Source organism: Rhinatrema bivittatum, chromosome 11, assembly GCF_901001135.1.
Source record: "Rhinatrema bivittatum chromosome 11, aRhiBiv1.1, whole genome shotgun sequence".
NCBI classification, from domain to species: domain Eukaryota; kingdom Metazoa; phylum Chordata; class Amphibia; order Gymnophiona; family Rhinatrematidae; genus Rhinatrema; species Rhinatrema bivittatum.
In genome coordinates, this window is record NC_042625.1 from 103219064 (window position 1) to 103235531 (window position 16468).

The window sequence follows — 16468 nt, forward strand, 5'->3', positions numbered from 1 at the left end:
ATTGCACTGCCAAATTGGTTTGCTTCCCTGATTTCTCTTAGCATTTCATCATCTGTCTGACCATTTTGTCCAGGTGGACGGTAGTATACTCCTATCACTATACTCTTACCCAACACACATGGGATTTCTACCCATATAGATTCTACTGAGCATTTACTCAGACCAGTGGGTCCTCGCCATAATCTCTCAGGGTTATCACCTGAACTTTCTCTTCATCCCACCAGACTCCCCACCTCGGCTGATGTGGGGAATATCCGACCACTCACTACTCCTGGAACAGGAGGTCTCCCTCCTTCTCCACTCCAGAGCAATAGAACCAGTGCCCTATTTATTTATTTATTTGTAGAGTTTTATATACTGTTATTCGGTAGAGCCATCATAACTGTTTACAACATATACAATTATCATACAAAAATATGCAGTTATCATAGTAGTTGGGCACAGTAAAACTTTGTGAACAATATACATTTTTCTTAGTAGATGTATAACAGAAGAGTGAGGAGAGCATTTTCATAAAATTTAATGTATCAAGTCAGAGAGCAGGGAGGGGTTGAAAGGGAGGGTAAAGGGGTATATCAGGAGAGCAGGAAGAAAGAGGATTATGTATGCGAGTTCGGTTGAGACCTGGGATGATCAGACGTCTGAGAGTTAGAATTGAATTTGTGGAATAAAAATGTTTTTAGGTCTTTTTTAATTGTTTTCAGGTTGTGCTGGGTTCTCAGAGCTTTAGGTAGGGTGTTCCAAATTTTGGGGGAAGCGATGGAAAATGCTCTCTCGTATAGTTGAAAGATGAGCGTCTCTGATGGTGGGGATGTTTAAGTATCCTGCGTTGTTAGAGCGTAGGTTTTTTTGTAGATTTTGGGGGGTTATGTTTAAGCCTTTTAGTCCATGATGATCATTGTTTAGGATTTTGTGAATGATGGTCATTGATTTGTAGGTAATACGCGCAGAAATAGGTAGCCAGTGAAGAGAGGTCAAAATGGGTGTTATGTGCTCATTTCTTTTTTTCCTGTAAGGATTCTGGCAGCTGAGTTCTGCAGTATTTGGAGTGGTTTGAGGGATGATGAAGGTATTCTAATTAGTAAGGAGTTGCAGTAGTCGAAGGTGGAGAAAATATTCCCAACAAGGCCTAGGATTCTATTCCCATTACTTTCTAATCCCCAAAAAATCAGGCGGCGTTCGTCCAATTCTGGACCTACGTGCCCTCAACAAGTACCTCCAATGAGAAAAGTTCAAGGTGGTAACCTTGGGTTCCCTCCTTCCTCTTCTGCAAAGAGGAGACCGGCTCTGCTCTCTCGATCTCCAGGACACATACACCCATATTGCGATAACTCCATCTCATTGCAAATACCTGAGATTTCTGGTAGCCCGAAGCACTATCAGTACAGAGTGCTTCCATTCGGCTTCGTATCTGTACCACGAGTCTTCACAAAATGTCTCATAGTAGTTGCAGCTTTCCTCAGGACTCAAGGTGTACACGTCTACCCCTATCTAGACGATTGGTTGACCAGGGCTCCTACTCGGCAAACTGCTCTATCGTCCCTACATCTTACCTTACACACCCTGATTTCGCTAGGATTTCTCGTCAACTACGACAAATCCTACTTAGTCCCATCTCAAACCTTATCATTCATAGGGGCAGACTTGGACACCTTGCAGGCAAAAGCTTTTCTACCTAGACAACGAGCTCTCACTTTCGTCTCTCTTGCACACCAGCTGCAGTCTCAGCGCTGCACGACTGCATGCCGCTTTCTTATCCTACTGGGACACATGGCGTCCTCGGTTCAGGTCACCCCAATGGCCCGCCTAGCCATGAGAGTCATGCAGTGGACTCTAAGGTCACAGTGGACTCCATGCATTCAGCTCCTGTTGACCATTGTCCACGTGACCGACTCAGTCAGCCTCGCCTGGTGGAGAAATCCAGTCAACCTCCTCCAAGGCTTGCCCTTCCAGGCTCCAGACCCTCAAATAATTCTCACCACTGATGCTTCAAACCTTGGCTGGGTAGCCTATGTGGCCAATCTGCAGACACAAGGAAATTGGTCTCCAGAGGAAGCCAAACACCAAATCAAGTTCCTGGAGCTTCAAGTAATCAGATATGCTCTTAGGGTATTTCAGGATCGCCTCTCCAACCAAGTCATCCTGATTCAGACGGACAACCAGGTGGCCATGTGGTACATCAACAAACAGGGAGGGATGGGCTCCTACCTACTGTGTCAGGAAGCTGTGCAGATATGGGTGGAGGCCCTTTCCCACTCGATGTACCTCATGGCCACCTACTTGCCAGGAGTGGACAATGTGTTGGCGGACAAGCTGAGTCTCCCCTTTCAACCACACGAGTGGTCTCTCAACCCCTTAGTGGTGGACTCGATCTTCCAACAATGGGGTTACCCTCATATAGATCTTTGTGACCTGTCAAAACTGCAAGGTAGAGAACTTTAGCGCTCTCACTCGCAGCCAACATTTACAACCAAGAGATGTGTTCTCCTTCTCGTGGGCAACAGGTCTCCTATATGCATTCCCTCCACTTCCACTTCTCTCAAAGACTCTCGTGAAGTTACATCAGGACAAGGGAACCATGATCCTGATAGCACCTCACTGGCCATGCCAAGTGTGGTTTCCAATACTTCAGGATCTCTCCATTCGCAGCCACATTCCCTTGGGAAAGAACCCGCTTCTGATTACGCAAAACGACGGGTGCCCTGCGCCACCCCAACCTTCAAGCCTTGTCCTTGACTGCATGGATGTTGAAAGGTTAATTCTTCAACCACTTAACCTTTCGGATCTAGTTTCCTGTGTCCTGATTGCTTCCCGAAAGCTTCCACGAGAAAATCTTATTCTTACAAATGGAACAGGTTTCAGTCATGGTACTCTTCTCAATCACTTGACCCCTGTACCTGTCCAATCACAAAGTTTCTGGACTATCTCTGGCACTTATCTGAGTCAGGTCTAAAAACTTCCTCCATCAGAATGCATGTTAGTGCAGTGGCCGCTTTCCATAAAGGTGTTGGGGATGTTCCTATATCAGTACGACCCCTTGTAATACGTTTCCTGAAGGGCTTGCTTCACCTCAAGCCTCCACTGCATCCTCCGGCCCCTTCTTGGGACCTCAGCCTGGTTTTAGGAAGGCTCATGAAACCACCATTCGAGCCTCTCCACTCCTGTGAACTTCGCTATCTCACATGGAAAGTGATTTTCCTTTTGGCAATCACTTTGGCTCGCAGAGTTAGTGAGTTACCTTACACTAAACTTCTGCAAGACTGAGCAGTACTCCGCACTCACCCTAAGTTTTTGCCTAAGGTAGTGTCAGAGTTTCATCTCAATCAATCCATTATACTACCTACCTTTTTTTCCATGCCCCATTCCATTCCAGGAGAGCAGGCTCTGCATACCCTTGACTGTAAACAGGCTCTAGCGTTCTACCTAGACCATACAGCTGCCCACAGGAAAAGCACTCAATTATTTGTCTCTTTCCATTCCACTAAATTGGGGCAACCTGTGGGTAAGCAGACTCTCTCTCTCCTCCTGGTTAGCGGACTGCATATCCTTTTGCTATCAGCAAGCAGACATTCCACTTCAAGACTGTGTTAAAGCATACTCTGTGAGGGCCATGGCGACTTCAGTAGCACACCTACGATCGGTACCACTTACTGACATTTGCAGGGCGCCACCTGGAGTTCTCACCATACCTTTACAGCCCACTATTGCCTGGACAAGGCCGGAAGACTAGATTCCATTTTCGGCCAATCTGTCCTGCATAACCTCTTCACAACTTGACATACCAACACCCTTCTGCCTGCCCGTTAGGGTTCAGGATGCCCTCGGCCAAACTCCACCCCAGTTGTTGTGCCTGTTGCATGTCTTGGGTACATTTGGTGCATACTCGGACATCCTCAGCTCGGTACTCACTCATATGTGAGGACTACCATCCTGCTTGTCCTGTGTGAAAGCAAATCTGTAACAGGTGTTCTCACAGGACAGCAGGATGTTAGTCCTCACAAAACCCGCCCACCGCCCCGCGGTGTTGGGTTCGTTACATAGAAACATAGAAATGACGGCCGAAGAAGACCAAACGGCCCATCCAGTCTGCCCAGCAAGCCACGCACTTTATCCATTTTTTTTTTATCTCCCCCCCCCCCCCCTTTTTCTCCCTCCCACCAGTCACTATTGGCTTCCAGCACCCTCCGGCCCCAATTCCCTTCCACCCCTCCACCAATGCAGAGAGCAGCGCCGTATCCGCATCCCAGTGAACATCCAGCTCAATCCGGGGTAGCAACCACTGCAACAAGCGGCCACACCCCTGCCCCATACTCTTACTCACCTCTGTTTTGTTTGTTTGTTTGTTTTTTGGGGTTTGTTTTTTTTTGGAGATGGCAGCCCTCCATCCTTCCGCTCCGTGAAGGTGGAACACAAACCACTGGCCACTGGCATCCCGCTCCGTGAATGCCTCTGTGGCTACTGCCGCTCCGTGCAGTGTTTTGCTGCCTCCTCTATATTTACGCCCACTAGACTTGATGGATCCACAGTGTTTATCCCACGCCCCTTTGAAGTCTTTCACAGTTTTAGACTTCACCACTTCCTCTGGAAGGGCGTTCCAGGCATCCACCACCCTTTCTTTTTCGGCACTTCCTGTAGCTTTTTAAACAAGACTGAAGGGGGACCCCTGCTGGCTGCAGGGTTAGTGCCGTGCTGGGCATGCCCAGTAGGGGCCAGTCAAAGTTCTAGAAACTTTGACAAGTGTTCCGTGATTGGGCTCCATCCTGTGATGTCACCCATATGTGAGGACTAACATCCTGCTTTCCTGTGAGAACACCTGTTACAGGTAAGCAACATTTGCTATATGCAACACCTTGCACTTGTCCACATTAAATTTCATCTGCCATTTGGATGCCCAATCTCTCCTCATAAATTAATTGATGGAGACCCCTCACCATTTTGGTTTCCCTTCTCTGGGCCACCTCCATCCTGTCTGTCCATTTTGAAGAACAGTCTCCAGAACTGAACACAATACTGCAGGTGAGGCCTCACCAAGGACTTGTACAAGGGGATTATCTCCTCCTTTTTCTTACTGGTTATTCCTCTCTATGCAGCCTAGCATTCTTCTGGCTTTAGCTATCGCCTTGTCACATTGCTTCGCTGTCTTCAGATCGCTAGACACTATCAACCCAAGGTCCCTCTCTTGCTCTGTGCACAACAGCCCTTCACCCCCCCAAGATGTACAGCTCTTCTGGATTACCACACCTCAGATGCATGACTCAGCACTTCTTGGCATTGAATCCCATTTGCTATATCTTCGACCACAGTTCAAGCTTTCTTAAATCACATCTCATTCTCTACTCCTTCCAGCGTGTCCACTCTGTTGCAGATCTTAGTATAATCCGCAAATGGACAAACTTTGCCTTCTGTCCCTTCCACAGTGTCGCTCAGAAAGATATTGAACAGAGCCGGTCTCAACACCGATCCCTGTGGCACTCCACTTAACACCATTCTCTCTTCAGAGTAGGTTCCACTTATTACACTTTGTCTTCTATCCATCAACCAGTTTGTAATCCACACCACCACCTTGGTGTTCACTCCCAAGTTTCTCATCTTATTCACAAGCCTTCTATGCGGGACCGTATCAAAAGCTTTGCTGAAATCCAAGTAAATCACATTGAGGGCACTTCCTCGATTCAATTCTTTAGTCACCCAATCAAAAAAATCAGATTTGTCTGACAGGACCTTCCCCTGGTGAATTCATGCTCCCTCGTGTCCAGCAACCCACCAGATTGTAGATAATTATCCTTTCCTTCAGCAGCATCTCCATTACTTTTCCCACCACCGAGGTGAGGCTAACTTGCCTGCAGTTCCAGCATCCTCTCTGCTCCCACTCTTATGAAGCGGGACCACCACAGCTCTTCTCCAATCTCTCGGCACCACTCCCGTTCTAGGGATCTATTGAACAGCTCACACTGCGGAGCCGTCAGCACATCTCTGAGCTTCCTCAGTATCCTGGGATGGACCTCATCAGGCCCCATGACTTTGTCCACTTTCGGTTTTCCTAGCTCTTCCCACACATTCTCTACTGTAAACGGAGTTACATCTACTCCACCCCCTCCACAGTCTTGGTATCTAGCGATGGTGCTTCTCCCAGATCTTCTTTAGTGAACACCAAACTGAAGTATTTGATTAATATTTCTGCCATTTCTTTGTCTCCACCCATTGATCTTTTTACCTTTCAGTCTCACTTTACCACTTCGGACGTTTCCCCTTTCTCTGATGTATCTGAAAAATGGTTTTGCCACCTCTCATTATCTCTTTGGCAATCCTTTCTTCCACCTGACTTTTTGCTTTCTTTATTTCTTTCTTTGTCTCTCTGTCTCAGTTTAACCAGATATTCTTTCCTGCCTTCCTCCCTTTGGGATCCTTTGTTTCTTGAACGCTGTTCTTTTAGCTTCTATTTTTTCAGCCTCCTCCTTTGAGAACCAAATTAGTTTCTTATTTCTCTTACTTTTGTTTACTCTTCTAACACACAGATTTGTTGCTTTTGTAATTGCTTCTTTTAGTTTGGTCCACTGCTGATCCACATCTCCCATTTTCTCCCAGTCTTCTAGTTTTACCTCCAGGTATGTCCCTGTTCCGACAAAGTCCATATTTTTTAAATTCAAAACTGAAGTCTTAGGATACAGAGAAGTCAAATAAACAATCTGTGATGTCAAACCACTGGTGCTGAGATGGGCACTAAAGACATTATCCTTGTTAGTGAGCACTCGGTCGAGTATAACCTCCTCCCTCCATGGCTTCTATTACCATTTCTTTGAACAGAGCCCTTGCAGGGAATACATTCTCTCTCTACGTCTGGTAGATTCTGCAGAAGGGATTCTCTAGTCTTCATCTGGCAGATTAAAGTAGTTTTTGTTAGCTGCATAAGAAATAAGGCAAAGTAAAGAACTAAAAAGGTGCTATTGGGTGTGATGGGGTAGTATATTCTGCACATCTTGTGTTCAGCTGTTGGACAGCCCGAGGTCAGTATTCAAAGCGCTGAATAAGTAAAGTTTATGCAGTTAAGTAGTGGTTGCTGGACATGTATCTACATTCAGCAGCCGCTATTAGCCTCATAAGTCACTTTAAATGTTAGCTGCATAAATTGTGGGCAGCTAACTAGCGATATTGGTCTCAACTGCATAAGTTATCTGTTCTAACTTAGCTAGTTATAACTTATGTGGCTAAGAGCAAATATATATATGCATATACAGCGACATTGCTGTGCTGCTGAATTATATTATGTAACTTTGCCAGATAACTTATATCTGGCCAAGTTACTTAAAATGGCTAGCTTTGAGTATTGACCTCATTGTAAGTAGTAGATACAGCTATAAGTTTAGCACATTATAAAGAACATCTCTCCTGGGTTCCCATGGGAAGATGGGCCATTCTTCCTGTATGATCTGAAAACAATGGCCCATAATTCCAGATAGCATGGAGTTTTCCTATGTTTTCACCATAACATACAGTTGAGAGAGTAGGTAATTGTGTAGCAATGAACATCTAATCTGTTCTGTAGATAAGGGTGGAAGATCTAAGTAGTACTTGAGTTTTGTTCCTTCTTAAACTAGTTCTACTTTTTGTCATTTTCTTTTAGATTTCTTTGTGTGGCTAGATTGATCTTTTGGTTTAAGATATGTGATATTGTATTGGGATTTCATGGATGTATTTTCTAAATTGTAACAAAATGTTTGTGGAAATGTAATTTTCCTCATGGAATTATAATTCCATTTTTGAATATTCTTTTAAATCAAAGTGCCGGCTAAAATAATATAGACCCTTGCAGCTACAAAGTTGATTAAGTTATTTGAAATAGATTGGTTAGTCCAAGATATGCAATATTAATGATTTGGGGGAATCTGTAGCTTTGTCTTATAGTCCTTATTATACACTTACACTGTACCAGTATGGGTGATTAATTGTGGTAGCATCACTTATAGGATTTTAAGGAATAACCCAAGAGGTCATAAAGAAAAGATCAAATCATTTTCTTTGTTTGTCTTTCTTATGAAGACAAGAAGCCCCATTTAATTTCTGTTTTCTCTCCTAGGAGCTTGTACGTACTGTGAGTTTTGGAGGCAATTACCTTCTTAATGTGGGTCCAACAAAGGATGGAATGATTGCTCCAATCTTCCAAGAGAGACTTCGAGCGGTTGGAAAATGGTTAAGCATCAATGGGGAAGCAATTTATTCCTCCAAACCCTGGCGGGTGCAGAAAGAGAATGGCACAGACAGTGTGTGGTGAGGACTATTCTGCATAATATTTGTGGGACATGTTTATGTAAAGCAGTGATGGCTAACCTATGACACGCGTGTCAGAGGTGACACGCCGAGACGTTTTGGCTGACACGCGCAGCGTTTCAAGGACTATCGAAATATTTTTTTTTTAGTATCGGCTGCGCCGAGCCTTTTCTTTTTCAGCTGCGCCAACCCTTTAAAATTTGTTTTTTTGTATCCCCCTCCACCAATGCCCCTGGGCGCAGGGAAGCTCATGCGACGCAGCGATAGCCGAAAACAAAGATCGCGTTTAAACGCGCTGATGCTCCTCCCCCTTCCTGCCTGTGTGGCCCCCTTAAGTAAACGTTGCCAGAGCCGCGTGGGCAGGAAGGAGGAGAAGTATCAGCGCGTGCAGAAGAGAAGCAGCGCTTGCGTTTATGGGCCTCCGCGAATTCCAAGTCGCAGCGGTCCAAGAAGAGGAAGAGGCCCGGTAGCAGGGCTGCCGCGGCCCGAGAAGATCAGGGCCGCTGCAGAGCCCATCCTGCGGCGACCCGCGAAGAGGAGGCCCAGAGGTGAGAGAGAGGCTGTGAGGGTCTGTAGAGTGTGCATGTGTGCGTGTATGAGATGAATTGAGAGATTGTGTGTGAGAGTGAGGACCTGAATGTTTGCAGAGACAGCATGTGAGAGCCTGTGTGTGTGTGTGTGTGTGTGTGTGTGAGAGAGAGAGAGAGCATGTGCCAGTGAGAGCCTGTGCATATGAATGATTGTATGAGAGAGAGCATGTGCCAGTGAGAGACTGTGTGTATGAATGATTGTATGAGAGAGAGCATGTGCCAGTGAGAGACTGTGTGTATGAATGATTGTATGAGAGAGAGCATGTGCCAGTGAGAGACTGTGTGTATGAATGATTGTACGAGAGAGAGCATGTGCCAGTGAGAGACTGTGTGTATGAATGATTGTATGAGAGAGAGCATGTGCCAGTGAGAGCCTGTGTGTGTGTGTGAGAAAGAGAAATGCATGTGAGAATGAGAATCTGACTGTGTGTTTGAGAGAAGAAGATGGAGAGAAAAGAAACAGAAAAAAAGACAATATAAAAGGAATTGGCAAAAAAAATAAGAAAGGGAAGGTGGAAAAAAAAAAACCTGTGACCAACCAATTAGAAAACTAAGATCAGACAGCAAAGGCAAAAAAAAAAAAGTACTTTTTAGTGATTGGCACATGTACTCTTTGGGAATGTGCAAGAATAGCACTTTCTCAACGGATCTCACAATGTACGAGATCAGCATGGAGGAAGTGGAAGCCCATGGGGCCTGCACAGAGGAGGCAGCAGAATGGGCTTCAGTGTCAGTAGCAGCAATCGTCGCCTCCCCAATAGCCACGCGGCAGCAGTGACAGTGGCAGCAGAGGAATGAGAGAGGTTCCGAGATTGCTGGCAAAAGAGAGGGGGGTCTGCATTTAGTGTGTGCCTGTGTATGAATGGGCGTCTGCCTGGGGGTCTGTGTATGTGAGTGTGTGAATGCATGGTTGCCTGCCTGAGGGTGTGTCTGTGTATGAGAATGTATGGGTGTCTTCCTGGGGTTTGTATGTGTGAGAATAGGTGCAGGCCTGTGTGTAGTATATGTGTGTGTGTGTGTGAGAATGAATTGGTGCCTGCCTGGGGGTCTGTGTGTGTGAGAATGAATGTGTGCATGCCTGGGGGATGGGGAGGGAGTGGTGTGAAAATGAATGGGAGCCAATAAAAGAAACAGACTGACAGATGAAGTTTGTAACGCTTGCTTGGACTTGAAGTGTACGAAATACCAACTTTCAATTGAAGATTTTAGTCAATGAAGTTCAGCAACAAAAAAGTCACTAAGCAGGTAAGGTAAAGAATTATTTGTTTTTGCTTTATTAATAAATACAGTACATATATTAAAATTATAACTTTGTTATTGATTAGAGCTACAAATATCACAAAATTATGGATTTTTCTAGAAGTGACACACCACCCGAGTTATGCTCGGTTTTTTTTATGAATTTTGACACGCTGAGCTCAAAAGGTTGATCATCACTGATGTAAAGCATTGCAATTTGCAGAGACTTTGCAGGTAATTCAGCACCAACACGTTCTTTCATAGCTGCAGACTTTTACATCAGCTTTTTCTATAGAAAATAACTGGCATAGACTGGAAAATGCAGGCTACACTCATTTTCCAGTTCTGCCCAAGGATCCTCCATTAAATGCAACTCAAAATACTTTTAGCAATGTTGAGGGAGGATAATTTTCAGAAAAGCCAATTTGCACGCACAATCTCCTGTTATCCCATGTAAATAATTTTGAAAGCTGTCTTCTGTTTTGGGGGGGGGAACCCTTTGAAAATCCCCCACCCCCCCCGGGGCAGGGTTAGTGCAGACCTAGAGAAGTGTGATCGTAAATTCAATCGACCACTGCAGAATTTTTAGTGGCAAACTCTGGGGCAGTTTTCCTTTGAAAATGAGCCTGCAAACATGTGGTCCCTCTGAAAATTGGCCTCTTTATGTATAACAATCTTTGCCATAAAATGTTCCAAAAACTTAAATTGTTGCAGGAAAATAATGCCTTTTGAGACTTATTTTTTAGCATTGAAAATCTTGATGCATGAGGGAATTGTGATGGTGGTAACACATACTGTGTTCCTTTCATTATTTGTATAAATAGCATTAAAAGATCCCCTAGTATGGAGAAGAGCTATGGCCATATGGTGACTACCATATATGAGTAGTGGGAGATAGAGAACTGTTCCCTAAATTAGTGAGGGTAATTTTATAGCACAAGACCAAGAATCAAAGTGAAAAAAGTACCAAACACATTTATATCTGATTTGTGCAGTTAGTTTTTCTGAGAAGAAACTGGCACATACTTTTGAAAATATAAAAGTGTGCATGTAAGTGCAAGCCTCTTCACCGCAGACAGATATGTATGTAGTGTCTCTCTGCACGTAACTTTATCCTCGTGCTCTTTTCTAAAACCCCATTTCTGCTGGCAAATATAAAATATAAAAGTGTGCATGTAAGTGCAAGCCTCTTCACCGCAGACAGATATGTATGTAGTGTCTCTCTGCACGTAACTTTATCCTCGTGCTCTTTTCTAAAACCCCATTTCTGCTGGCAAATATAAAATATAAAAGTGTGCATGTAAGTGCAAGCCTCTTCACCGCAGACAGATATGTATGTAGTGTCTCTCTGCACGTAACTTTATCCTCGTGCTCTTTTCTAAAACCCCATTTCTGCTGGCAAATATAAAATATAAAAGTGTGCATGTAAGTGCAAGCCTCTTCACCGCAGACAGATATGTATGTAGTGTCTCTCTGCACGTACCTTTATCCTCATGCTCTTTTCTAAAACCCCATTTCTGCTGGCAAATATAAAATATAAAAGTGTGCATGTAAGTGCAAGCCTCTTCACTGCAGACAGATATGTATGTAGTGTCTCTCTGCACGTAACTTTATCCTCGTGCTCTTTTCTAAAAACCCATTTCTGCTGGCAAAGCATGGTTTTTAAGTTACTCTCTGTATGCTAATATATTGTTAGGGGTTCTTTACCTCTTTCCTTCTCTCAGGGGTTTAGTCTGTCTGTCTTGGAGTCTGCTTGACTGGGACCGGCGTCACTGGCCTTCCACGTGCGCATCGGTGACGTCACGAGGCACACGCACGAGCATTAGTCTTTTGCTGGGACTTCTCGTTCCTGTGTTTATTTTTACATGCGCGCATCAGTGACGTCATCGCGCGTGCTTTGTGTTTATGTTTATGAATATACTTTTGTTCTGAAGCAAGTATTTTTCTTTGACAACTGAAGACTGCAGTCAGATTCTTGAATTGTTTTTAATAATTTGTACTTCATCTGACTGTTCTCTTTAAACTTTGTGTACAAGTGAAATTAAATACATTTTCAATATATATATAAATGATCTGGAAAGGAATATGACGAGTGAGGTTATCAAATTTGCAGATGATACCAAATTATTCAGAGTAGTTAAATCACAGGCAGACTGTGATACATTACAGGAGGACCTTGCAAGACTGGAAGATTGGGCATCCAAAAGGCAGAAGAAATGTAATGTGGACAAGTGCAAGGTGTTGCATGTAGGGAAAAATAACCCTTGCTGCAGTTACACTATGTTAGGTTCCATATTGGGAGCTACCACCCAGGAAAAAGATCTAGGCGTCATAGTGGATAATACTTTAAAATCGTCGGCTCAGTGTGCTGCAGCAGTCAAAAAAGCAAACAGAATGTTAGGAATTATTAGGAAGGGAATGGTTAATAGAACGTAAAATGTCATAATGCCTCTATCGCTCCATGGTGAGACCGCACCTTGAATACTGTGTACAATTCTGGTCGCCGCATCTCAAAGATATAGTTGCGATGGAGAAGGTACAGAGAAGGGCAACCAAAATGATAAAGGGGATGGAACAGCTTCCCTATGAGGAAAGGCTGAAGAGATTAGGGCTGTTCAGCTTGGAGAAGAGACGGCTGAGGGGGGATATGATAGAGATCTTTAAGATCATGAGAGGTCTTGAACGAGTAGATGTTACTCTGTTATTTTCACTTTCGAATAATAGAAGGAGTAGGGGACATTCCATGAAGTTAGCAAGTAGCACATTTAAGACTAATCGGAGAAAATTCTTTTTCATTCAACGCACAATAAAGCTCTGGAATTTGTTGCCAGAGGATGTTGTTAGTGCAGTTAGTGTAGCTGGGTTCAAAAAAGGTTTGGATAAGTTCTTGGAGGAGAAGTCCATTAAAGGCTATTAATCAACTTTACTTAGGGAATAGCCACTGCTATTAATTGCATCAGTAGCATGGGATCTTCTTAGTGTTTGGGTAATTGCCAGGTTCTTGTGGCCTGGTTTTGGCCTCTGTTGGAAACAAGATGCTGGGCTTGATGGACCCTTGGTCTGACCCAGCATGGCAATTTCTTATGTTCTTATTGCTTGCCCTCTGGTCCTATTATCTGAAAGAGTACTCCGTGAAGTTGGCAGGTAGCACATTTAAAAGAAATCTGAGAATTCTTTTTCACTCAACGCACAATTAAGCTCTGGAATTTGTTGCCAGAGGAGGTGGTTAGTGCAGTTAGTGTAGCTGGGTTTAAAAAAACGTTTGGAAAACTTCTTGGAGGAGAAGTCCATTACCTGCTATTAATCAAGTTGATTTAGAAATTAGCCAATGCTATTGCGGGCATCAGTAGCATGGGATAGACTTAGTGTTTGGGTACTTGCCAGGTACTTGTAGCCTGGATTGGCTGGGCTTGATGGACTAGACTTAGTGTTTGGGTACTTGCCAGGTACTTGTAGCCTGGATTGGCTGTGCTTGATGGACCCAGTATGCCAATTTCTTAAGTTCTTATGAAAATTAATGGACATTTTTTGGCCAGACTTTTTTTGAAATACTGGAAGAACACAAAGATGTGAATTTCAGCCTGCACAATAATTTTTGTTTTCTATTTCTTTTCTGACCTAGGTATACGTGCAAGAATACTTCAGTGTATGCTATATTTCTAAAGTGGCCAGCAGATAATGTACTGAAACTCCCTTCACCCAAACCAGCTGTAAACACTAATGTAAGAAATTCATACAGCTTGTAAGGACTAATGATTGTCTACTTCTAACAAAGTAACTGAAATTTTATAAAAAAAAATAATTTTTACATTTTCTCAAAAAATAAAATTGGTTATGTGTTATATTTTACTACTAGGGGGCGCTGAGCAAACCCTGTCAGTGGGCTCTCCACTCTAGATTTCCTGTTGGTTCCTCGCTTGGGAGGGCATGTGACTTTAATGAAAGGACGGGGAGAGAGCTCTATAAATCTCCACCTCACCCCTTCTTTTTTTATGACTCCATTAGTTGGATGTGTGTTGGGGTGGGGAAGGGTGTAGGATAGGCTTGCAGAGGGGGTGGGTGTTGTACGATGTGTGGGCACTTCCCCCACTGCACTCCTCCCCACCTGTGTGGGAAGAACCATCCCCATTTTTCACCCCCTCCCTTCTCTACCTCTGGCACCCCCTTACTCGCACAAGGTGTGCATATGTACTTTCTGCCCTCCATCCTCATGTGTGTGGCAGTGAACATGTCTGTTGGTGGATGGACTCTTTCCCCCTTACAGTCTCTAGACTCACGTGTGTGTGGTATTAAGGATGAATTTGGTGTCTGTGCGCACTCTCCAAACATAATCTCTGTCCCTCCACCCCTCTCCTCCTCCTCCTCCTGGGTGAGTGTGGGGGGTTGGTGGGTGTCAGGGAATTACTGAAGGTTTTCGTGTGTCAGGTAGTGCCTGGACATGTGGGAGAGGGATGTGCACTCAGCCCCTCACTGCCCCTCTCCTTCCTCACCTCCCCATTGTGCTCCCCTTCTCCTCACTCCTCCAGTCCCATCCCCTTCTCTCCTCCTGCAACCCCTTCCCTTTCACTCTTTCAGTGGCTCTCCCTGACTTCCCACTATTTCCCACGTCAGCCACCTCTGTCTACTCTGGCCCTCCCCTCTCCTCTCACGCCCCTACCTCGTGCTCCAAATATCATTTGCTGCTGGTGGGGCACAGGAAATCCTCCTCCAGCTGCTGCGCCTGTTTCACTGGTAGGGCACAGGAAATCCTCCTCCAGCTGCTGCGCCTGTTTCACTGGTAGGGCACAGGAAATCCTCATCCTGATGCTGTGCCTGTTTCACTGGTAGGGCACAGGAAATCCTCATCCTGATGCTGCGCCTGTTTCACTGGTAGGGCACAGGAAATCCTCCTCCAGCTGATGCGCCTGTTTCACTGGTAGGGCACAGGAAATCCTCATCCTGATGCTGCGCCTGTTTCACTGGTAGGGCACAGGAAATCCTCCTCCAGCTGATGCGCCTGTTTCACTGGTAGGGCACAGGAAATCCTCCTCCAGCTGCTGCGCCTGTTTCACTGGTAGGGCACAGGAAATCCTCCTCCAGCTGCTGCGCCTGTTTCACTGGTAGGGCACAGGAAATCCTCATCCTGCTGCTGCGCCTGTTTCACTGGTAGGGCCTGGCAACCTTTGCCAGTGCTTCCATTTTCCTTGGGGTTTTTTGTCCCCTTGTACTGCTTGCTCAGCTTTTCTGTTGCCAGCACCACTGCTGCTTGCAAAGGTCTGCTTTCTTCCCTTGCCTATAGCCCTTCCTCCTGATCACCTGGAGCCCCTAATATTTTTACAAGATAGAGAATTGATTCTGGTTGTGCTTCCTATCTCTTCTACAGGTGACAATGTTGGGGATCTCAGGGACTCTGAAGTGGGAGCCGTATCCGGATCTAGGACTCTTCGTTGCCTTGCCCCTTGTGCCTCCTGGTGTCTTACCAATGGAGATAGCCTGGACCATTAGATTGGAAGGGGTGAAATAAGGTATTGGCAGCAGGCCAATGAAGGAAAAGTGACTAAGTGATTTTAAAACTCATTTCTGATTATTCTTTCTAACTGTTGATCATGGATTATCTTTGTAGAGATGATTTACATAATAAAATACCATGTGAATAAAGTCAAAAGTTTTTGGTGGAAATAAAGGACTGACTCCTGAGTTTGAGTGCCGTTTGCAAAACTGGATTTCCTAAAACAATAAGACGATAACTTTCTAACCGGTGCACGTGACAGCATACGTGTACATGTATGGTCACATGTAGATATATGATAGTATTTTGTAACCTGTGCATATTATATAATATGCATATCTCTACTCCGCAACATATGCATATATGTATGCTTATGTAAGAACATGAGAATTGCCATACTGGGTCAGACAGGTTCCTTCAAGCCCAATATCCTGCTTTCAACAGTGGCCAATCCAGGTAACAAGTACCCAAACAGAAAATAGATCCACTGCTACTAATATACTGTGATAAGTCGAGGCTATTACCTAAGTCTGCTTAATAACAATGTATGGACTTCTGCAGGAACTTGTCCAAACCTTTTGTAAACCTAGCTGCCACATCCTTCAGCAATGAATTTCAGAACTGAAAGAATTTTCAACGTTTGGTTTTAAAGGGAGTGGCCTTTACTAGTCTTAGTATTTTTTGAAAGTATAAATAAGAAATTCACATTTACCTGTTCTATTCCACTCGTGATTTTGTAACCCTGCCTCATCTGTCTCTTCTCCAAGCTAAACAGCCCTAATCTCTTTAGCTTTCTTCACAGGGGGCCTGTTTTATTCCCTTTTTCATTTTGGTGGCCCTTCTCTGTACCTTTTCCAGTGCAATTATATGCTTTTTGAGATGTGGT

At 44.5% G+C, this 16468-nt stretch overlaps 1 protein-coding gene across 1 annotated transcript in view; it reads left to right on the top strand.

Moving 5' to 3' along the window:
• The window catches only part of FUCA1 (alpha-L-fucosidase 1), a 69516-nt gene extending 53746 nt beyond the window's left edge, over positions 1-15770 (top strand). Inside the window, exons 6-8 of the mRNA XM_029571979.1 lie at positions 8075-8265; positions 13717-13816; positions 15457-15770. Coding sequence (XP_029427839.1) covers positions 8075-8265; positions 13717-13816; positions 15457-15597 — 432 coding nt within the window. The 3' untranslated portion in view covers positions 15598-15770. The remainder of the gene's footprint in view (positions 1-8074; positions 8266-13716; positions 13817-15456) is intronic.
• Positions 15771-16468: the final 698 nt, after the last annotated feature.